Source organism: Heterodontus francisci, unplaced genomic scaffold (genome assembly GCF_036365525.1).
Source record: "Heterodontus francisci isolate sHetFra1 unplaced genomic scaffold, sHetFra1.hap1 HAP1_SCAFFOLD_480, whole genome shotgun sequence".
Lineage (NCBI taxonomy): Eukaryota > Metazoa > Chordata > Chondrichthyes > Heterodontiformes > Heterodontidae > Heterodontus > Heterodontus francisci.
Window position 1 is genome coordinate 983,874 of NW_027141172.1, and position 24,796 is coordinate 1,008,669.

Here is a 24,796-nt window from a genome sequence, read left to right on the forward strand (position 1 = left end):
CTAAGACAAATTGGGCCCATTACAGGCAGAGTCAGGAGAATTTGTAATGAGGAATAGAGAAAGGACAGAGAAGCTAAATGATCACTGAGGAAGATACAAGCAATCTCCCTGAGTTAGACATCCAAGGGAATCACAGAATTGTTCCACTGCAGGAGGCAGCTATTCGGCCATCGTGTCCACACTGGATCTCTGAAAGAGCAATTCCCCCAGGTCCATTCCCCTGCCTTCTTCCTGTAACCCTGCACAATCCTCCTTTTCATATAACTGTCCAATTCCCTTTTGAATGCTTCAATTGAACCTGCCTCCACCACGTTCTCAGGCAGCGCATTCCAGACTTTAACCACTCACTGCGTGAAAAAGTTTTTCCTCATGTCACTTTTGCTTCTCTTACCAAATACTTAAAATCTGTGCCCTCTTGTTCTTGATCCTTTCACGAGTGGGAACAGTGTCCCACTCTCTCCTGTTCAACCCTGTGTCAATTCCAAACTAATCCAACCGCCCTGCTCTCCCCCCATAGTCCTGAGTCAATCCCAAACTAACCACACTATCCCACTCTTTTCCCTTGCCTTGTATCAATCCTCAACTAATCCCATTGCTCCACTCTCTCCCCAGAGCCCTGTATCAATCCCCAATCTAAACCCATTGCCCCGCTCTCTCCCCATGGCCCTGTATCAATCCCCAATCTAATCCCATTGCCCCGCTCTCTCCTCATGGCCCTGTATCAATCCCCAATCTAATCTCACTGCCCCGCTCTCTCCCCATGGCTCTGTGTCAATCCCAAACTAATCCCACTGCTCCTCTCTCTCTCTCCAGAGTCCTGCATCAATCCCAAACTAATCCCACTGCCCCGCTCACTCCCTGTAGTCCTGTATCAATCCTAAATATAATTCCACTGTCCCGCTCTCTCTCCTCATAGCCCTATATCAACCCCAAACTAATTCCACTGCCCGCCTCTCTCCCCATAGCCATGTAATAATCCCAAACTAATCCTACTGTCCCAGTCTCTCCCCATAGACCTGTATCAATCCCAAAACTAATCTCACTGCTCCACCCTTTCCTCATAGCCCTGAATCCATCCCAAACTAATCCCACTTCCCCACTCTCTCCCCTTAGCACTGTATCAATCCCCAATCGAATTCCACTGCCCTCCTTCTCTATCCATAGCTCTGTATCAATCGCTAATATAATTCCGCAGCTCTGCACTCTCTCCATAAACCTTTATCAATCCCAAACTAATCCAACTGCCCCGTTCACTCCCCATAGCCCTGTATCAATCCCAAACTAATCCAACTGCCCCGTTCTCTCCCCATAGCCCTGTATCAATCCCAAACTAATCCCACTGCTCCGCTCTCTCCCCATAGCTCTGTATTAATCCCAAACTAATCCCACTGCCCCGCTCTCTCCCCATAGCCCTGTATCAATCCCAAACTAATCCCACTGCCCCGCTCTCTCCCCATAGCCCTGTATCAATCCCAAACTAATCCCACAGCCCCACTCTCTCCCCACAGCCCTGTATCAATCCCAAACTAATCCCACTGCCCCACTCTCTCCCCATAGCTCTGTATTAATCCCAAACTAATCCCACTGCCCCACTCTCTCCCCATAGCTCTGTATCAATCCCAAACTAATCCCACAGCACCACTCTCTCCCCATAGCCCTGTATCAATCCCCAAACTAATCCCACTGCCCCGCTCTCTCCCCATAGCCCTGTATCAATCCCAAACTAATCCCACAGCCCCACTCTCTCCCCATAGCCTGGTATCAATCCCAAACTAATCCCACAGCCCCTCTATTCCCATAGCTCTGTATCAATCCCAAACTAATCCCACTGCCCCATTCTCTCCCCATAGCTCTGTATCAATCCCAAACGAATCCCACTGCCCCACTCTCTCCCCATAGCCCAGTATCAATCCCAAACTAATCCCACTGCCCCACTCTCTCCCCATAGCCCAGTATCAATCCCAAACTAATCCCAATGTCCCGTGCACTCTCCATGGCCCAGTATCTACCCCAATCTAATATCTAATCCCACTGCCACGCGCTCTCCCAATAGCCCTGTATCAAACCCAAACTACAAAGAACAAAGAAAATTACAGCACAGGAACAGGCCCTTCGGCCCTCCAAGCCTGCGCCGATCCAGATCCTCTATCTAAACCTGTCGCCTATTTTCTAAGGGTCTGTATCTCTTTGCTTCCTGCCCATTCATGTATCTGTCTAGATACATCTTAAAAGACGCTATCGTGCCCGCGTCTACCACCTCCGCTGGAAACGCGTTCCAGGCACCCACCACCCTCTGCGTAAATAACTTTCCACGCATATCCCCCCTAAACTTTTCCCCTCTCACTTTGACCTCGTGACCCCTAGTAATTGAATCCCCCACTCTGGGAAAAAGCTTCTTGCTATCCACCCTGTCTATACCTCTCATGATTTTGCACACCTCAATCAGGTCCCCCCTCAACCTCCATCTTTCTAATGAAAATAATCCTAATCTACTCAACCTCTCTTCATAGCTAGCGCCCTCTATACCAGGCAACATCCTGGTGAACCTCCTCTGCACCCTCTCCAAAGCATCTACATCCTTTTGGTAATGTGGCGACCAGAACTGCACGCAGTATTCCAAATGTGGCCGAACCAAAGTCTTATACAACTGTAACATGACCTGCCAACCCTTGTACTCAATACCCCGTCCGATGAAGGAAAGCATGCCGTATGCCTTCTTGACCACTCTATTGACCTGCGTTGCCACCTTCAGGGAACAATGGACCTGAACACCCAAATCTCTCTGTACATCAATTTTCCCCAGGACTTTTCCATTTACTGTATAGTTCACTCTTGAATTGGATCTTCCAAAATGCATCACCTCGCATTTGTCCTGATTGAACTCCATCTGCCATTTCTCTGCCCAACTCTCCAGTCTATCTATATTCTGCTGTATTCTCTGACAGTCCCCTTCACTATCTGCTACTCCACCAATCTTAGTGTCGTCTGCAAACTTGCTAATCAGACCACCTATACTTTCCTCTAAATCATTTATGTATATCACAAACAACAGTGGTCCCAGCACGGATCCCTGTGGAACACCACTGGTCACACGTCTCCATTTTGAGAAACTCCCTTCCACTGCTACTCTCTGTCTCCTGTTGCCCAGCCAGTTTTTTATCCATCTAGCTAGTACACCTTGGACCCCATGCGACTTCACTTTCTCCATCAACCTACCATGGGGAACCTTATCAAATGCCTTACTGAAGTCCATGTCTATGACATCTACAGCCCTTCCCTCATCAATCAACTTTGTCACTTCCTCAAAGAATTCTATTAAGTTGGTAAGACATGACCTTCCCTGCACAAAACCATGTTGCCTATCACTGATAAGCCCATTTTCTTCCAGATGGGAATAGATCCTATCCCTCAGTATCTTCTCCAGCAGCTTCCCTACCACTGACGTCAGGCTCACCGGTCTATAATTACCTGGATTATCCCTGCTACCCTTCTTAAACAAGGGGACTACATTAGCAATTCTCCAGTCCTCCGGGACCTCACCCGTGTTTAAGGATGCTGCATAGATATCTGTTAAGGCCCCAGCTATTTCCTCTCTCGCTTCCCTCAGTAACCTGGGATAGATCCCATCCGGACCTGGGGACCTGTCCACCTTAATGCCTTTTAGAATACCCAACACTTCCTCCCTCCTTATGCCGACTTGACCTAGAGTAATCAAACATCTGTCCCTAACCTCAACATCCGTCATGTCCCTCTCCTCGGTGAATACCGATGCAAAGTACTCGTTTAGAATCTCACCCATTTTCTCTGACTCCACGCATAATTTTCCTTTGTCCTTGAGTGGGCCAATCCTTTCACTAGTTACCCTCTTGCTCCTTAGATATGAATAAAAGACTTTGGGATTTTCCTTAACCCCGTTTGCTAAAGATATTTCATGACCCCTTTTAGCCCTCTTAATTCCTCGTTTCAGATTGGTCCTACATTCCCGATATTCTTCCAAAGCTTCGTCTTTCTTCAGCCGCCTAGACCTTATGTATGCTTCCTTTTTCCTCTTAGCTAGTCTCACAATTTCACCTGTCATCCATGGTTCCCTAATCTTGCCATTTCTATCCCTCATTTTCACAGGAACATGTCTCTCCTGCACGCTAATCAATCTCTCTTTAAAAGCCTCCCACATATCACATGTGGATTTACCTTCAAACAGCTGCTCCCAATCTACATTCCCCAGCTCCTGTCGAATTTTTGTATAATTGGCCTTCCCCCAATTTAGCACTCTTCCTTTAGGACCACTCTCGTCATTGTCCATGAGTATTCTAAAACTTACGGAATTGTGATCACTATTCCCAAAGTAGTTCCCTACTGAAACGTCAACCACCTGGCCGGGCTCATTCCCCAACACCAGGTCCAGTATGGCCCCTTTCCCGAGTTGGACTATTTACATACTGCCCGAGAAAACCCTCCTGGATGCTCCTTACAAATTCTGCTCCATCTAGACCTCTAACACTAAGTGAATCCCAGTCAATGTTGGGAAAATTAAAATCTCCTATCACCACAACCCTGTTGCTCCTACATCTTTCCATAATCTGTTTACATATTTGTACCTCTATCTCACGCTCGCTGTTGGGAAGCCTGTAGTACAGCCCCAACATTGTTACCGCACCCTTCCTATTTCTGAGTTCTGCCCATATTGCCTCACTGCTCGAGTCCTCCATAGTGCCCTCCTTCAGCACAGCTGTGATATCCTCTTTGACCAGTAATGCAACTCCTCCACCCCTTTTACCTCCCTCTCTATCCCGCCTGAAGCATCGATATCCTGGGATATTTAGTTGCCAATCGTGCCCTTCCCTTAACCAAGTCTCAGTAATAGCAATAACATCATACTCCCAGGTACTAATCCAAGCCCTAAGTTCATCTGCCTTACCTACTACACTTCTAGCATTAAAACAAATGCACCTCAGACCACCAGTCCCTTTGGGTTCATCAAACTAATCCCACTTCATCACATCAACCCATAATCTGTATTCGAATGGAAAAGTCTCCATTTTTCTTTTCATTTGCAGGCAGCACCTGAGTGACAGTGCTATAGCCTCTCTAAAGCTACAATATCCTCCGAAAATCTGCAGCCTTTATTGCACACAGTGCTCTAACTGAAGGCTTATTAAGCTTTTTACAGAGGTACAATTACACCTTGGGTTTTAAATGCTATGGCTGGAGAGCAGAGCTAGATGGAGAAGTATTATGGAATGATGTTTCCAACACATTGAGACCAGTCAGATGTCCCCTATTCCTGACCTCTCCTGTGGAAGGCATTCAGAACTTCATCCCTAATACCTGAAGGTAGCAGGACAAGTTGAGAAGACTTAAAAAGCATATGGGATTCTTGGCTTTATTAATAGAGGAATAGAGTACATCCAATAAGACCTGGACAACGTTCAGGCTTGGGCTGATAAGTGGCAAGGAATAATCGCGTCACACAAGTGCCAGGCAATGACCATCTCCAACAAGAGAGAATCTAACCATCACCCCTTGACATTCAATGGCATTACCATCACTGAATCCCCCACTATCAACATTCTGTGAGTTACCATTGACCAGAAACTGAACTGCACCACTTTTTTTTTTTATCTGTTTCATGGGATGTGGGCGTTGCTGGCAAGGCCAACATTTGTTGCCCATCCCTAATTGCCCAAGAAGATGCTGGTGAGCCGCCTTCTTGAACCGCTGCAGTCCACCTGGTGTACGTACACCGACTTTTCTGTAGCACTTTTGCTACAACTGAGTGGCTTGCTCGGCCATTTCAAGGGGCAGTTAAGACTCAACCACACTGCTGTGGGTCTGGACTGACATGTAGGCCAGACCAAGTAGCGACGGCAGATTTCCTTCCCTGAAGGATATGAGTGAACCAGATGGGTTTTTATGACAATTGATGAGAGATTCATGCTACCATTTAATGCCAAAGGGATCAAGGGATATGGGGAGAAAGCGGGAACAGGATACTGAATTAAACGATCAACTATGGCCTGCTCCTGCTTTTATTTTCTATCTTTCTATTACTGAGATCAGCTTTCAATTCCAGATTTATTAATTAATTGAGTTTAAATTTCACCAGTTGCCATGGTGGGGTCTGAACTCATGTCTCCACAGCACTCGTTGGATTACTAGTCCAGTAACATTACCACTACGCCACAGTCCCCCAGCCATATAAATACTGGGCTTCAAGAACAGGTCAGAGGCTAGGAATTCAGCAGTGAGTAACTCACTTGCTGACTCCCCAAAGCCCGTCCTCCATCTACAAGGCACAAGTCGGACTGGAGGAAGGTATGTGGTGAGGTTCTCCAGGGCTTAATGTTAGGGTCCCTGTTTTTCTTGATATATATTCATGACCTCGACTTGGGTGTACAGGGCACAATTTCAAAATCTGCCGATGACACAAAACTTGGGAGTATTGTGAAGGTTAGTGATAAACTTCAAGGAGGACATAGGCAGGCTGGTGGAATGGGTGGACAAGTGGCAGATGAAATTTAATGCAGAAAAGTGTGAAGTGATTCATTTTGGTCGGAAGAACAAAGAGAAACAATATAAATGAAAGAGTACAACTCCAAAGGGGGTTCAGGAGCACAGGGACCTGGGGGGTATATGTGCATAAGTCAGTGAAGGCTGCAGGGCAGATTGAGAAAGCAGTTAATAAAGTATATCGAATCCTTGGCTTCATACATAGGGGCATAGAGTACAAAAACAAGGATGGTATGATAAACCTGTATAAAATGCTGCTTTGATCTCAACTGGAGTTCTGGGCACCACACTTTAGGGTGAATGTTAAGGCATTAGAGAGGATGCAGAAAAGATTCATGAGGGATGAGGAACTTCAGTTCGGTGGATAGGTTGGAGAAGCTGAGGCTGTTCTCCTGAGAGAACAGAAGATTGAGGAGATTTGTGAGAGGTCTTCAAAATCATGAGGTGTCTGGACTGAATAGATAGTGAGAGACTGTTCCCATTGGTGGAAGGATCCAGAACCAGGGGACACTGATTTAAGGTGGTTGGCAAAAGATGCAACAGCGACATGAAGGAAAACTATTTTTTTTTTACACAGCAAGCGGTTAGGATCTAGAATGCACTGTCTGACAGTGTGGTGAAGGCAGGTTCAATTGAGGCCTTTAAAAGGGAGCTGGATAACTATCTAAAGAGTAAAATTTTCAGGGCTATGGGGAAAGGGTAGGGGAGTGAAACTAGGTGAGTTGCTCTTGTAGAAAGCCACACAGCTGACTGGCCGAATGGCCTCCTTCTGTGCTGTATCCATTCTTGCCTGGATGGGTGTAGCTCCAACAACACGCGAGAAGCTCGACACCATCCAGGACAAAGCAGTCCACTTGATTGGAACCCCACCAACAAACAGTCACTCTCTCCACCATCGACACACATTGGCAGCAGTGTGTACCATCTACAAGATGCACTGCAGCAACGCACCAAGGCTCCTCAGACAGCATCTTCCAAACCCGCGACCTCTACCAACTAGATGGACAAGGGCAGCAAATACATGGGAACACCACCACCTGCAAGTTCCCCTCCAAGTCACACACCATCCTGACTTGGAACTATATCACCGTTCCTTCACTGTCGCTGGGTTAAAATCCTGGAACTCCCTTCCTAACAGCACTGTGGGTGTACCTACCTCACATGGACTGCAGCGGTTCAAGAAGGCAGCTCACCACCACCTTCTCAAGGGCAATTAGGGATGGGGTACAAATGCTGGCCTGGCCAGTGACACCCACCTCCCACAAATGACTAAAAAAAAATACAAGGTCAAAGCGTTTGGCAAAAAATCCAGAGGTGATATGAGGACATTTTCTATTGAAGACAGTGTGTTGTTGTGATCTGGAATGTGTTGCCTGAAAAGATGGTGGAAGCAGATTCAATAGCAATTTTCAAAGGGAATTGACAAATACATCGAGAGGAAAAATTCACAGGGCGATGGGGAAAGGTTGGGAGGGGGGGCGGGGGGGTGGGGATTGGGATGGGACTAATTGGAAAGTTTGTCAAAGCTGAGACAGGCTAGATGGACAAACGGCCACCGGTGCTGTATCATTCGATAATTCTATCAACTGATGAAAGGAAAGGTCAATTCAACTGTTGCATTCCTGGTTGTTGGCTCCAATTTCCCGATCGGTTGATTGGTAACGATAGTACTTGGAAATTCAGGAAAATTCCACAATGCTTCATTAAAGTGGAAAATTTGATGCGAGATAAATATCAAACCAAGGCGTGTGCGGGGAAAGCCCAGGACATTCCATTCCACCCAACGCCATATTGAAGAGAGAAAGCGACCCGGAGCTTTCCATTACTGACCTGACAAGAGCCTCCTTCAGTCGAGCATTTTGTTCTTCCAGCTGCTTGAGCTGGTAACTGGAGGCTGCTCCATCAGTCCCTGTGGACAAGACATCAGCTCTCAATAACTTTCCCCACAAACCTCTAATAGCTTTCATACTCATATCCCCCAAACACACACACACACACAATCACATCAGTACTGCCCCACTGACAGTGCGGCACTCCCTCAGTACTGACACTCCAACAGTGCGGCACTCCCTCAGTACTGACACTCCGACAGTGCGGCACCCCCTCAGTACTGACACTCCGACAGTGCGGCACTCCCTCAGTACTGACACTCCGACAGTGCGGTACTCCCTCAGTACTGACACTCCGACAGTGCGGCACTCCCTCAGTACTGACCCTCCGACAGTGCGGCACTCCCTCAGTACTGACACTCCGACAGTGCGGCACTCCCTCAGTACTGACACTCCGACAGTGCGGCACTCCCTCAGTACTGACACTCCGACAGTGCGGCACTCCCTCAGTACTGACACTCCGACAGTGCGGCACTCCCTCAGTACTGACACTCCGACAGTGCGGCACTCCCTCAGTACTGACACTCCGACAGTGCGGCACTCCCTCAGTACTGACACTCCGACAGTGCGGCACTCCCTCAGTACTGACACTCCGACAGTGCGGCACTCCCTCAGTACTGACCCTCCGACAGTGCAGCACTCCCTCAGTACTGACCTTCCAACAGTGCAGCACTCCCTCAGTACTGACCCTCTGACAGCGCAGTGCAGTACTGCACTGATGTCAGTTCTGAATGGGGCTATTAATTGAACCCATGACTATGTGACATTACTAACACCGATCAGGAATCCATGTGTTGGTCCCTGATTATTTCAGTGCCACCCGAGTGACGCATTGACCCTACTCATCCTTCTGCTAATTGTCACCTTTCTCTTCGATCTCATGCTTCAGGATTTCCAAGTCCATGGTCAGCTCGTCTACTTTCTCCTTCAGACTGTCCACTTCTTGCTGCAGTGATTCTGCTCGCTCTTCCGCCATCTCTTTGTCAAGAGTCGCCATCTCAATTGCGTCGGCGGTGTCAGCCATCTCCTCCATGTAATGATCCCTGGCCTCAAGAGCATCCTTTGCTTCCTAAACACCAAGGAGGAAAACACAGCTCAACACATTGTCACCTTCAGCAATTAAACACAATCCCAGTACCGATCCCAGCAGTTAAACACAGTCCCAGTACCGATCCCAGCAGTTAAACACAGTCCCAGTACCGATCCCAGCAGTTAAACACAATCCCAGTACCGATCCCAGCAGTTAAACACAATCCCAGTACCGATCCCAGCAGTTAAACACAGTCCCAGTACCGATCCCAGCAGTTAAACACAATCCCAGTACCAATCCCAGCAGTTAAACACAGTCCCAGTACCAATCCCAGCAGTTAAACACAGTCCCAGTACCGATCCCAGCAGTTAAACACAGTCCCAGTACCGATCCCAGCAGTTAAACACAGTCCCAGTACCGATCCCAGCAGTTAAACACAGTCCCAAGCATTGATCCCAGTAATTAAGCACAGTCACAGTAATTTTTTATATATATATATATATATATATATATATATATATATATACACACCCCTGGGATGTGGGTGGCGCTGGCTACGCCAGCATTTATTTCCCATCTTTAACTGCCCGTAAGGGGGGAGGTCGTGAGCCACCTTCTAGAACTTCTGCAGTCCATTTGGGGTAGGTACACCCACAGTGCTGTTAGGAAGGGAGTTCCAAGATTTTGATCCAGTGACAGTGAAGGAACGGCGATATAGTTCCAAGTCAGGATGGTGTGTGACTTGGACGGGAACTTGCAGGTGGTGGTGTTCCCATGTATTTGCTGCTCTTGTCATTCTAGGTGGTAAAGGTCATGGGTTTGGAAGGTGCTGTCGAAGGAGCCTTGGTGCATTGCTACATTGCATCTTGTAGATGGTACACACTGCTGCCACTGTGTGTCGGTGGTGGAGGGAGTGAATGATTGTGACTGGGGTGCCAATCAAGTGGGCTGCTTTGTCCTGGATGGTGTTGAGCTTCTTGAGTGTTGTTGGAGCTGCACCCATCCAGGCAAGTGGAGAGTATTCCATCACACTCCTGACTTGTGCCTTGTAGATGGTGGACAGGCTTTGGGGAGTCAGGAGGTGAGTTACTTGCCACAGGATTCCGAGCCTCTGACCTGCTCTTGTAGCCACGGTATTTATATGGCTACTCCAGTTCAGTTTCCAGTCAATGTTCACTCCCAGGATGTTGATGGTGGGGGATTCAGCGATGGTAATGCCATTGAATGTCAAGGGGAGATGGTTAGATTCTCTCTTGAAGATGGTCATTGCCTGGCACTTGTGTGGGGCGAATGTTACTTGCCACTTATCAGCCCAAGCCTGGATATTGTCCAGATCTTGCTGCATTTCTACACAGACTGCTTCAGTATCTGAGGAATCACTAATGGTGCTGAACATTGTGCAATCATCAGCGAACATCCCCACTTCTGACCTTATGATTGAAGGAAGGTCATTGATGAAGCAGCTTAAGATGGTTGGGCCCAGGACACTACCCTGAGGAACTCCTGCAGTGATGTCCTGGAGCTCAGATGATTGATCTCAAACAACCACAACCATCTTCCTTTCTGCTAGTTATGACTCCAAACAGCATAGCGTTTTCCCCCGGATTCCCATTGACTCCAGTTTTGCTTGGGCTCCTTGATACCATACTTAGTCAAATGCTGCCTTAATGTCAAGGGCAGTCACTCTCACCTCACCTCGAGCTCAGCTCTTTTGTCCATGTTTGAACCAAGGCTGTAATGAGGTCAGGAGCTGAGTGGCCCTGGCGGAACCCAAACTGAGCATCACTGAGCAGGTTATTGCGAAGCAAGTGCCGCTTGATGGCACTGTCGACGACACCTGCCATCACTTTACTGATGATTGAGAGTAGACTGATGGGGCAGTAATTGGCTGGGTTGGACTTGTCCTGTACACAAAAAGCAGGACAAGTCCTTCACCATGCCCAGCCTAGGTGCCCACGAAGCTAACATTGCAGAGTTTATGAGGGTGAATCAGTTGAGGCCAAATCATTAAATATATTCAAGAAAGAGTTAGATATTGTGCTTCGGGCTGAAGGGATACGGAGTGAAAGCAGGAACAGGGTACTGGGTTTGGATGATCAGCCATGATCCTATTGAATGGCAGAGCAGGCTCGAAGGGCTGAATTGCCTACTCCTGCTCCTATTTTCTATGTTTCTATGAATCTGGAGGAGGTGCACAGCAATAATGAGGAAAGCACAAACCTTTTTGGCCTCTTTCAGCTGCCGCTGCAGCTCGTTCTGCTGTTCCTGCATCTTCTGTTTCCATTCCTGCAGTTGCTCGAATTGAATCTTGAATTTCTCCAGCTCCTTTAGCTTGGCTCTGTCTTCGTTTCTCTTCATTTTTAATGTCTCCAGTTTCTCTTCAAGATCCTTAACTTGGGCTCGGAGATTCTCCTCCTCCTGCAAACACAGGACACCAACAAGAAGAACTTTTAATCTTCCCTCAACACAACCCCAGCTAGAACCTAAATACAGATGTAAATAGGGTCATTTGGCTATCAAACCTTCAGGTTCTCGGGCATTAACTCTCCCTTCACGAAATTGTTCTAAACTTGAACACTGAATTCATGCTAACTGTGATAATTGTACACACTGCACACACTATGTGGAGGCAGTGGTGACTTGATGGGTAGAATTAAGAAGTGGAAAAGGATTTAAGACTATAGTGGGAGTTGTGTATAGGCCTCTCGTTGCTCCTGTGAAATGATTGATTGTATAAATGCAGAGATTAGACAAGCATATAATAAAGGCAAAGTGGTTTTAATGGGAGATTTTAACTTTCATATAGATTGGGATAAGCAGACCAGCACATTTTGGCAATGCAGTGAATTTTTGAGTGTGTCTGGGATTGCTTTCTTCAACAATATATCCCAGAACCAACAAGGGGACATGAAATATTAAATTCAGTGGTGAGTAATGAGGCAGCTTTAGTTAACAGCCTAACTGTGCATGAACATTTATCTAATGTCGAGATGGAGCAGAATTTGTAAGGAGCATCCAGGAGGGTTTTCTAGAGCAGTATGTAAATAGTCCAACTCGGGAAGGGGCCATACTGGACCTGGTGTTGGGGAATGAGCCCAGCCAGGTGGTTTGACGTTTCAGTAGGGGACTACTTTGGGAACAGTGATCACAATTCCGTAAGTTTTAGAATACTCATGGACAAAGACGAGAGTGGTCCTAAAGGAAGTGTGCTAAATTGGGGGAAGGCCAACTATACCAAAATCCGGCAGGAGCTGGGGAATGTAGATTGGGAGCAGCTGTTTGAAGGTAAATCCACTTTTGATATGTGGGAGGCTTTTAAAGAGACGTTGATTAGCGTGCAGGAGAGACATGTTCCTGTGAAAATGAGGGGTAGAAATGGCAAGATTAGGGAACCATGGATGACAGGTGAAATTATGAGATTAGCAAACAGGAAAAAGGAAGCACACATAAGGTCTAGGCGGCTGAAGAAAGACGAAGCTTTGAAAGAATATCGGGATTGTAGGACCAATCTGAAACGAGGAATTAAGAGGGCTAAAAGGGGTCATGAAATATCTTTAGCAAACAGGGTTAAGGAAAATCCCAAAGCCTTTTATTCATATATAAGGAGCAAGAGGGTAACTAGAGAAAGGATTGGCCCACTCAAGAACAAAGGAGGAAAGTTATGCGTGGAGTCAGAGAAAATGGGTGAGATTCTAAACGAGTACTTTGCATCGGTATTCACCGAGGAGAGGGACATGACGGATGTTGAGGTTAGGGACAGATGTTTGATTACTCTCGGTCAAGTCGGCATAAGGAGGGAGGAAGTGTTGGGTATTCTAAAAGGCATTAAGGTGGACAAGTCTCCAGGTCCGGATGGGACCTATCCCAGGTTACTGTGGGAAGCGAGAGAGGAAATAGTTGGGGCCTTAACAGATATCTTTGCAACATCCTTAAACACGGGTGAGGTCCCGGAGGACTGGAGAATTGCTAATGTTGTCCCCTTGCTTAAGAAGGGTAGCAGGGAAAAACCAGGTAATTATGGAACGGTGAGCCTGACGTCACTGGTAGGGAAGCTGCTGGAGAAGATACTGAGGGATAGGATCTATTCCCATCTGGAAGAAAATGGGCTTATCAGTGATGGGCAACATGGTTTTGTGCAGGGAAGGTCATGTCTTACCAACTTAATAGAATTCTTTGAGGAAATGACAAAGTTGATTGATGAGGGAAGGGCTGCAGATGTCATAGACATGGACTTCAGTAAGGCGTTTGATAAGGTTCCCCATGGTAGGCTGATGGAGAAAGTGAAGGCGCATGGGGTCCAAGGTGTACTAGCTAGATGGATAAAGAACTGGCTGGGCAACAGGAGACAGAGAGTAGCAGTTGAAGGGAGTTTCTCAAAATGGAGATATGTGACCAGTGGTGTTCCACAGGGATCCGTGCTGGGACCACTGTTGTTTGTGATATACATAAATGATTTGGAGGAAAGTATAGGTGGTCTGATTAGCAAGTTTGCAGACGACACTAAGATTGGTGGAGTAGCAGATAGTGAAGGGGACTGTCAGAGAATACAGCAGAATATAGATAGACTGGAGAGTTGGGCAGAGAAATGGCAGATGGAGTTCAATCAGGGCAAATGCGAGGTGATGCATTTTGGAAGATCCAATTCAAGAGTGAACTATACAGTAAATGGAAAAGTCCTGGGGAAAATTGATGTACAGAGAGATTTGGGTGTTCAGGTCCACTGTTCCCTGAAGGTGGCAACGCAGGTCAATAGAGTGGTCAAGAAGGCATACGGCATACTTTCCTTCATCGGACGGGGTATTGAGTACAAGAGTTGGCAGGTCATGTTACAGTTGTATAGGACTTTGGTTCGGCCACATTTGGAATACTGCGTGCAGTTCTGGTCGCCACATTACCAAAAGGATGTAGATGCTTTGGAGAGGGTGCAGTGGAGGTTCACCAGGATGTTGCCTGGTATGGAGGGCGCTAGCTATGAAGAGAGGTTGAGTAGATTAGGATTATTTTCATTAGAAAGACGGAGGTTGAGGGGGGACCTGATTGAGGTGTACAAAATCATGAGAGGTATAGACAGAGTGGACAGCAAGAAGCTTTTTCCCCAGAGTGGGGGATGCAATTACTAGGGGACACGAGTTCAAAGTGAAAGGGGAAAAGTTTAGGGGGGATATGCGTGGAAAGTTCTTTACGCAGAGGGTGGTGGGTGCCTGGAACACGTTGCCAGCGGAGGTGGTAGACGCGGGCACGATAGCATCTTTTAAGATGTATCTGGACAGATACATGAATGAGCAGGAAGTAAAGAGATACAGACCCTAAGAAAATAGGCGACATGTTTAGATAGAGGATCTGGATCGGCGAAGGCTTGGAGGGCCGAAGGGCCTGTTTCTGTGCTGTAATTTTCTTTGTTCTAGGGCTGACCTCCCTGGAATTTAAAAGGTTAAGGGGTGATTAGATCTAAGTTTTCAAGATATTAAGGGGAACAGATGGGGGTAGATGGAAGAAAACTATTTCCAGTGGTTAGGGAGTCTTGGACGAGGGGGCAGCGTTTAAAGTTAGATCAGGAGTGAAATTAGGAAACACTTCGTCACACAAAGGGTGGTCAAAGTTTGAAACACTCTTCCACAAACAGCAACTGAACATGGATCAAAAGTTAATTTTAAATGTGAGATTGATAGATTTATGTTAACCAAAGGTATTAAGGGTCATGGAGTTAGATCACACATCAGCCATAATCACAGTGAATGACAGAACAGGCCTTCTCCTGTTCCCATGTGATAGTTGTAGATCCACACTGGAGCCTCACAGATGTGACGGGTTTGTGGACAGTCCTGTTCCCTGCTTCTATGCTCCTGCTGCAGAGGCTGACAGATCTAAACATAGCTTGGGGAAAGAAGACTCCAAAGAACAAACAAAGAACAAAGAACAGTACAGCACAGGAACAGGCCATTTGGCCCTCCAAGCCTGTGCCGATCTTGATGCCTGCCTAAACTAACACCTTCTGCACTTCCGGGGACCGTATCCCTCTATTCCCATCCTATTCATATATTTGTCAAGATGCCTCTTAAACGTCTCTATGGTACCTGCTTCCACCACCTCCCCCGGCAACAAGTTCCAGGCACTCACCACCCTCTGTGTAAAGAGCTTGCCTCGCACATCCCCTCTAAACTTTGCCCCTCTCACCTGAAACCTATGTCCCCTCGTAACTGACTCTTCCACCCTGAGAAAAAGCTTCTGACTATCCACTCTGTCCATGCCGCTCATAACTTTGTAAACCTCTATCATGTCGCCCCTCCACCTCCGTTGATCCAGTGAAAACAATCCGAGTTTTTCCAACCTCTCCTCATAGCTAGACCAGGCAACATCCTGGTAAACCTCTTCTGTACCCTCTCCAAAGCCTCCACGTCCTTCTGGTAGTGTGGCGACCAGAATTGCACACAATTTTCTAAGTCTGGCCTAACTAAAGTTCTGTGCAGCTGCAGCATGACTTGCCAATTTTTATACTCTATGCCCCGACCGATGAAGGCAAGCATGCCGTATACCTTCTTGACTACTTTATTCACCTGCGTTGCCACTTTCAGTGACCTGTGGACCTGTACGCCCAGATCTCTCTGCCTGTCAATACTCCTAAGGGTTCTGCCATTTACTGTATACTTCCCACCTGCATTAGACCTTCCAAAATGCATTACCTCACATTTGTCCGAATTAAATTCCATCTGCCATTTCTCCGCCCAAGTCTCCAACCGATCGATATCCTGCTGTATCCTCTGACAATCCTCATCACTAGCCGCAACTCCACCAATCTTTGTGTCGTCCGCAAACTTACTAATCAGACCAGCTACATTTTCTTCCAAATCATTTATATATACTACAAACAGCAAAGGGACCTGCACTGATCCTTGCGGAACACCAATAGTCACATCCCTCCATTCAGAAAAGCACCCTTCCACTGATACCCTCTGTCTTCTATGACCGAGCCAGTTCTGTATCCATCTTGCCAGCTCACCTCTGACTTCACCTTTTGTACCAGTCTGCCATGAGGGACCTTGTCAAAGGCTTTACTGAAGTCCATATAGATAACAACCACTGCCCTTCCTTCAGCAATCATCTTCGTCACTTCCTCAAAAAACTCAATCAAGTTAGTGAGACACGACCTTCCCTTCACAAAACCATGCTGCCTCTCACTAATAAGTCCATTTGTTTCCAAATGGGAGTAAATCCTGTCCCGAAGAATCCTCTCTAATAATTTCCCTACCACTGACGTAAAGCTCACCAGCCTATAATTTCCTGGATTATCCTTGCTACCCTTCTTAAACAAAGGAACAACATTGGTTATTCTCCAGTCCTCTGGGACCTCACCTGTAGCCAATGAGGATGCAAAGATTTCTGTCAAGGCCCCAGCAATTTCTTCCCTTGCCTCCCTCAGTATTCTGGGGTAGATCCCATCAGGCCCTGGGGACTTATCTACCTTAATGCTTTGCACTCTGTACCAGTTGCAGCAATCCATTCAATCAGCCTTTACTCACCTTTGGAGACAGCAAAGGAGCAGCCAGAGGCGTTGCCAGCCCAGCTGCTGGTGTGGGGATGATAGGGGCAGCGAGCGGAGTCTGTGCTGGAGTACTGGGCTCACTGCTGCTCTGCTCACCAGCAGACGGCGACGGAGTGGCAGAGGACCCTGTCCGAGCCGGCTGTCAGAGGAAATCACCAATTACTGAAGGCAAAAAAGCCACTCATCCAGACAGCCCTTCCCAACCTCTGACAGAGTTGTTCCCGTCACTGTATCAACTGCACACACCAACCTCCACATTATCACAGAATGATAAAGCACAGGAGGCCATTCAGCCCATCGTGCCTGTGCTGGCTCTTTAGTAGAGCTATGTAATTAGTCCCCTTTCCCATGGTCTTTCCCCCATAGACCAGCAAATGTTTCCCCTTTGCGCATTTATCAAATTCCTTTTTGAACTATTGAATCTGATTCCACCACCTTTCAGGCAGAGTATTCCAGATCACAACTTACTGGGGAAAAAATTGATTCCTCATGTTGCCTCTGGATTTTTTGCCATTTGCCTTAAATCTGTGTCCTCTGGTTATCGACCCTTCCCCCATTTGAAGGAGTTTCTCCTTAATAACACTATCAAAAGCCTTCATCATTCTGAACACCTCTATCAAGCTCCTGTTAATCTTCTCTGCTCTAAGGAGAACAGCCCCAGCTTCTCCAATCTATCTTCATAACTAAAGTCCCACATCTCTGGAACCATTCTTAATCTATATGTGGGACATGTGGGAAGTCCGTGACACTTCCAGCGTTCCGGGCGACTGCATCTGCAGGAAGTGTACCCAGTTGCAGCTCCTCACAGACCTCATGGATCGGTTTCAGCGGCAACTGGATGCACTTCGGAGCATGCAGGTGGCAGAGAGCATCATGGACAGGAGTTTTAAAGAAGTGGTTACACCCAAGGTGCAGGCAGATAGATGGGAGACCGCTAGAAGGGGCAGGCAGTCAGTGCAGGAATCCCCTGTGGCTATCCCCCTCTCTAACAAGTATACCGTTTTGGATACTGTTGAGGGGGATGGCCTATCAGGGGAAAACAGCAGCAGCCAGAGCAGTGGCACCATGGCTGGCACAGTTGTTCAGCAGGGACAAAGCGCAGAAGAGCAATAGTTATAGGGGACTCTATAGTCAGGTGCACAGATAGGCACTTCTGTGGACAGATAGGCGCTTCTGTGGACGTGAAAGAGACTCCAGGAAGGTATGTTGCCTCCCTGGTGCCAAGGTCAAGGATGTCTCTGAACGGACAGAGGGCATTCTGAAGGGGGAGGGTGAACAGCCAGAGGTTGTGGTACACATCAGTACCAATGACATAGGCAGGAAGAGTGATGAGGTCCTGCAGGGGGAGTTTAGGGAGTTAGGTAGTAAGTTAAAAAACAGGACCTCTAGGGTTGTAATCTCTGGATTACTCCCTGTGCCACGTGCCAGTGGGGCTAGAAGTAGGAAGATAGTGCAGCTAAACAGGTGGCTGAGCAGCTGGTGTAGAAGGGAGGGTTTCAGATATCTGGACCATTGGGCTCTCTTCAGGGACAGATGGGACCTGTACAAGGAGGACGGGTTGCATCTAAACTGGAGGGGCACTAATATCCTGGCTGCAAGAACAAAGAACAAAGAACAGTACAGCACAGGAACAGGCCATTCGGCTCTCCAAGCCTGCACCGATCTTGATGCCTGCCGAAACTAACACCTTCTGCACTTCCGGGGCCCATATCCCTCTATTCCCTTCCTATTCATATATTTGTCAAGATGTCTCTTAAATGTCGCTATCATATCTGCTTCCATCACCTCCCCAGGCACTCACCACCCTCTGTGTAAAAAAACTTGCCTCGCACATCCCCTCTAAACTTTGCCCCTCGCACCTTAAACCTATGTCCCAAAGTAACTGACTCTTCCACCCTGGGAAAAAGCTTCTGACTATCCACTCTGTCCATGCCGCTCATAACTTTGTAAACCTCTATCATGTCGCCCCTCCACCTCTGTCGTTCCAGTGAAAACAATCCCAGTTTTTCCAACCTCTCCTCATAGCTAATGCCCTCCAGACCAGGCAACATCCTGGTAAACCTCCTCTGTACCCTCTTTGAGGAAGTGACGAAGATGATTGATGAAGGAAGGGCTGTGGATCTTGTCTATGTGGACTTTAGTAAAGCCTTTGACAAGGTCCCGCATGGCAGACTGGTGCAAAAGGTAAAGTCACACGGGATCAGAGGTGAGCTGGCAAGATGGATACAGAACTGGCTCAGTCATAGAAGACAGAGGGTAACAGTGGATGGGCGTTTTTCTGAATGGAGGGATGTGACTAGTGGTGTTCCGCAGGGATCAGTGCTGGGACCTTTGCTGTTTGTAGTATATATAAATGATTTGGAGGAAAATGTAGCTGGTCTGATTAGGAAGTTTGCGGACGACACAAAGGTTGGTGGAGTTGCGGATAATGATGAGGATTGTCAGAGGATACAGCAGGATATAGATCGGTTGGAGACTTGGGCAGAGAAATGGCAGATGGAGTTTAATCCGGACAAATGTGAGGTAATGCATTTTGGAAGGTCTAATGCAGGTGGGAGGTATACAGTAAATGGCAGAACCCTTAGGAGTATTGACAGGCAGAGAGATCTGGGCGTACAGGTCCACAGGTCACTGAAAGTGGCAACGCAGGTGGATAAGGTTGTAAAGAAGGCATACGGCATGCTTGCTTTCATATGTCGGGGCATACAGTATAAAAATTGGCAAGTCATGTTGCAGCTGTACAGAACCTCAGTTAGGCCACACTTAGAATATTGCATGCAATTCTGGTCGCCACACTACCAGAAGGACGTGGAGGTTTTGGAGAGGGTACAGAGGAGGTTTACCAGGATGTTGCCTGGTCTGGAGGGCATTAGCTATGAGGAGAGGTTGGAAAAACCCAGATTGTTTTCACTGGAACGACGGAGGTGGAGGGGCGACATGATAGAGGTTTACAAAGTTATGAGCGGCATGGACAGAGTGGATAGTCAGAAGCTTTTTCCCAGGGTGGAAGAGTCAGTTACTAGGGGACATAGGTTTAAGGTGCGAGGGGCAAAGTTTAGAGGGGATGTGCGAGGCAAGTTCTTTACACAGAGGGTGGTGAGTGCCTGGAACTCGCTACCAGGGGAGGTGGTGGAAGCAGATACGATAGCGACGTTTAAGAGACATCTTGACAAATATATAAATAGGATGGGAATAGAGGGATATGGGCCCCGGAAGTGCAGAAGGTGTTAGTTTCGGCAGGCATCAAGATCGGCGCAGGCTTGGAGGGCCGAATGGCCTGTTCCTGTGCTGTACTGTTCTTTGTTCTTTATATTCATGACCTGGACTGAGAAAATCAGAATGAAAATGGAAGGCAGAAAATTAATGGATGAGTCTGGAAGACAGAGGAAATAATGGATAGAAAATAAAAATAAAAAGTTTGGCAGTGCTCAAGGGTATCTATTTCAATGCAAGGAGTATAGCAAATAAAGCAGATGAGCTGAGGACACAGATAGACACGTGACGGTATGATATCATAGCTATTACAGAAACATGGCTTCAGGAGGGACACGATTGGCAGCTCAACGTTCCTGGTTACAGGGTTTTCAGCGCGATAGGGAGGGGAATAAGAAAGGATGGGGAGTGGCAATTCTGGTCAAGGAAACTATTACAGCTGTGAGGAGGGATGATATATTGGAAGGTTCATCAAATGAGGCCTTATGGATTGAGCTAAGGAACAAAAACAGGGCAATCACACTGCTGGGAGTTTACTATTGACCCCAAAACAGTCAGAGAGAGATAGAAGGGCAGATATGTAGGTAAATCTCTGAGAAGTGCAAGAACAATAGGGCAGTAATGGTAGGAGATTTTTATTACCCCAATATTAACTGGGATAGTTTTAGTGTGAAAGGAATTGAAGGAACAGAATTCTTGAGGTGTATTCAGGAGAACTTTTTTGCCCAGTATGTAGCAAGTTCAACAAGACAGGGCACAGAGTTAGACTTCGTTTTAGGAAATAAAGATGGGCAGGTGGAAGGAGTGGCAGTGGGAAAGCATTTTGGTGGTAGTGATCATAATTCAGTCAGTTTTAACATAATTATGGAAAAGGACAGAGATAGAACAGGAGTTAGAGTTCTCAACTGGGGCAAGGCCAATTTTACTAAACTGAGGAGTGATTTAGTGAAAGTGAACTGGAAACAGCTACTTGAAGGTAAATCAGTGTCAGTACAGTGGGAGGCATTCAAAGGGGAGATTCAAGGGATTCAGGGTAAACATGTTCCCACAAAGAAAAAGGGAGAGACGCCAAATCTCGAGCCCTATGGATGTCAAGGAGATTACAGGGTAAGATAAGGCAGAAAAGGAAAGCTTATGTTTGACACCGAGAACTCAATACTACAGAAAGCCAAGAGGAGTATAAAAAGTGGAGGGGTGAAATCAAAAAGGAAATTAAGAAAACAAAGAGAGGGCATGAAAGAATATTGGCAATCAAAATTAAGGTGAACCCAAAGATGTTTTATAAATACATTAAGAGTAAGAGGAGAACTAAGGAGACAGTAGGGCCCATAAATGACCAGAAAGGTATCCTATGTGTAGGGTCAGAAGATATTGCTATGGTTCTTAATGAATACTTTGCATCCGTCTTCACAAAAGAGGGGGACAATGCAGATATTGTAGTTAAGGAGGAAGAGTGTGATAAACATAGGAAGAGAGAAAGTATTAATGGGATTAGCATCCTTGAAAGTTGATAAATCACCAGGGCCGGATGAAATGTACCATCAGCTGTTAAAAGAAGCAAGAAAGCAAATAGCAGAAGGTCTGACCATCATTTTCCAGTCCTCACTGGATACAGGTGTGGTGCCGGAGGACTGGAGAACTACTAACTTTGCACATCTGTTTTAAAAGGGAGTGAGGGATAGACCGAATAATTACAGGCCAGTCAGTCTAACCTCAGTAGTGGGCAAATTATTGGAATCTATTCTGAGAGACAGGATAAACTGTCACTTATAAAGGCACAGGTTAATCAAGGACAGTCAGCATGGATTTGTTGAGGGAAGATCTTGTCTGACCAACTTCATCGAATTTTTTGAAGTGACAAGGAAGATAGATGAGGATAGTACAGTTGATGTGGTCTACGTGGATTTTAGCAAGGCTTCTGACAAGGTCCCACATGACAGACTGGTTAAAAAAAATAAAATCCCATGGGATCCAGGGAAATGCAGCAAGGTGGATACAAAATTGGCTCAGTGGCTGGAAACGAAGGGTAATTGTTGACGGGTGTTTTTGCGACTGGAGGGCTGTTTCCAGTGGTGTTCCGCAGGGCTCAGGACTGGGTTCCCTGCTTTTTGTGGTATATATTAACAATTTGGACATAAATGTAGGGGGAATGATCAAGAAGTTTGCAGACGGCACAAAGATTGGCCGTGTGGTAGATAGCAAGGAAGATAGCTACAGGCTGCAGGAAGATATTGATGGTCTGGTCAGATGGGCAGAAAAGTGGCAAATGGAATTCAACCCAGAGAAGTGCGAGGTGATGCATTTGGGGAGGTCAAACAAGGCAAAGGAATACACGATTAATGGGAAAATACTAAGAAGTGTAGAGGAAGTGAGGGACCTTGGAGTGAATGTCCACAGATCTCTGAAGGTAGGACAAGTCGATAAGGTGGTTAAGAAGGCATATGGAATCTTTTCCTTTATTAGCCGAGGTATAGAATATAAGAGCAGGGAGGTTATGCTGGAACTGTATAACTCATTGGTTAGGCCACAACTTGAGTACTGTGTGCAGTTCTGGTCACCTCATTACAGAAAGGATGTAACTGCACTAGACAGGGTACAGAGGAGATTTACGAGGATGTTGCCAGGACTGGAAAAATGCAGCTATGAGGAAAGATTGGATAGGCTGGGGTTGTTCTCCTTGGAACAGAGAAGGCTTAGGGGAGATCTGATTGAAATGTACAAAAATTGAGGGGCCTGGATAGAGTGGAGGTGAAGGGTCTATTCACCTTAGCAGAGAGGTCAGTGACGAGGGGGCATAGATTTAAAGTGATTGGTAGAAAGATTAGAGGGGAGATGAGGATAAACTTTTTCACCCAGAGGGTGATGGTCTGGAACTCACTGCCTGTTGAGGCAGAGACCCACAACTCATTCAAAAGGAGTCTGGATATGCACCTCAAGTGCCGTAAACTGCAGGACTATGGACCAAATGCTGGAAGATGGGATTAGAATAGGTGGATCGTTTTTCAGCCAGCACAGATACGATGGGCCAAGTGGCCTCTTTCTATGCCTTAAACTTTCTGTGATTCTAGACTTGGGTGTACAGTGGAATATTTCAAAATTTGTGAATGACTCAAAACTTGAAGGTATTTTGAACTATGAGGAAAATGGTGCAGAACTTCAAGAGGACATAGATATGTTGGTGGAATGGGTGATATATTTTGGTCGGAAGAACAAGGAGAGGCCGTATAAATTAAAGGGTACAATTCTAAAAGGGATGCAGGAACAGAGGAACCTGGGGATTATGTGCACAAATCACTGAAGGTGGCAGCACAGGTTGAGAAAGTGGTTATAAGAGCATATGCGATCCTGCCTTTCTAAATAGAGGAATACAAAAGCAAGGAAGTTATGGTGAACCATTATAATACACTGTTTTGGCTGCAACTGGAGTATCGTGTCCAATTCTGGGCACCACACTTTCGGAAGGATGTGAAGGCATTGGAGAGGATGCAGAAAAGATTTACAACATAGACAGGCTAGCAGAATGGGCAAACAAGTAGCAGATGGAATTTCATACACAGAAGTGTGAGGTGATGCATTTAGGCAGAAAGGATAGAGAGGCGCAATATGGACTAAATGGCCCAGTTTGAAAGAGTGTGTAAGGATAGAGGGAACCAGGGATTCAAATGCATAGATCCTTGAAGGTAGCAGGACATATTGAGAGAGTAATTAGCAAAGCATATGGGATCCTGGGTTTCATAAATAGAGGCATTGAGTACAAAATCAGGGAAGTTCTGCTGAACCTTTATAAAGCTCTGGTTAGGCCCCAGCTCGAGTATTGCATCTAGTTCTGGTCACCACACTTCAGGAAGGATGTGAGGGTCCTTGAGAGGGAGCAGAGGAGATTTACCAGAATGGTTTGGAGGGTTTTAGTTACAAGGTTAGGCTGGAGAAGTAAAGGAGATTGAGGGGAGATTTAATAGAAGTGTACAAGATTCTGGCATGTTTAAATAAGTTAGACAAGGAAAAACTGTTCCCACTAACTGATGGTACAAGGACTAGGGGACACAGATTGCAAGTTTTGGGCAAGAGATGCAAGGGGAATATGAGGAACTTTTTTTTTTACACAGCGGGTGGTAATGACCTGGAACTCGCTGCCCACAAGGGTTGTGGAAGTGGAGACAATGAATGATTTCAAAAGGAAACTGCATGGGCACTTGAGGAAAATAAACATGCAGGATTACGGGGATAAAGCTGAGGAGTGGGACTGATACGATTGCTCTGCAGAGAGCCAGCATGGACCCGATGGGTTGAATGGCCTCCTTCTGTGCTGTAATGACTGGCATTTTTTTTTAAACAGCCTTCTCAACTTGTTTTGAAACCTACATACACGTCCAGGTCTCCCCTTTTCTGCACCCCTTTCAAATGGTACCATTTAGATTGTATTAACTTTCCTCATTCTTAATACCAAAACATCACCTACACTTCTCTGCATACAAGAACACAAGAAATAGAAGCCACAGTAGACCATATGGCCTATCGAGCCTGCTCCACCATTCAATATGATCATGGCTGATCTTGGGCTTCAATTCCACTTTCCTGCCTGCTCCCCATATCCCCTGATTCCCTGAGACACCA

At 46.5% G+C, this 24,796-nt stretch overlaps 1 protein-coding gene across 4 annotated transcripts in view; it reads right to left on the bottom strand.

The window, feature by feature from the left end:
* Positions 1-24,796, bottom strand: part of LOC137362377 (dynactin subunit 1-like) — a 212,827-nt gene that overhangs the window by 76,132 nt on the left and 111,899 nt on the right. For 3 of the 4 annotated variants that reach the window (XM_068026784.1, XM_068026783.1, XM_068026786.1), the window contains 4 exons: positions 16,947-17,108; positions 11,650-11,847; positions 9,264-9,468; positions 8,341-8,419 (listed from right to left, as the gene is read on the bottom strand). In XM_068026784.1, coding sequence (XP_067882885.1) covers positions 8,341-8,419; positions 9,264-9,468; positions 11,650-11,847; positions 16,947-17,108 — 644 coding nt within the window. The remainder of the gene's footprint in view (positions 1-8,340; positions 8,420-9,263; positions 9,469-11,649; positions 11,848-16,946; positions 17,109-24,796) is intronic. The other variant, XM_068026785.1, reaches the window with a different exon arrangement.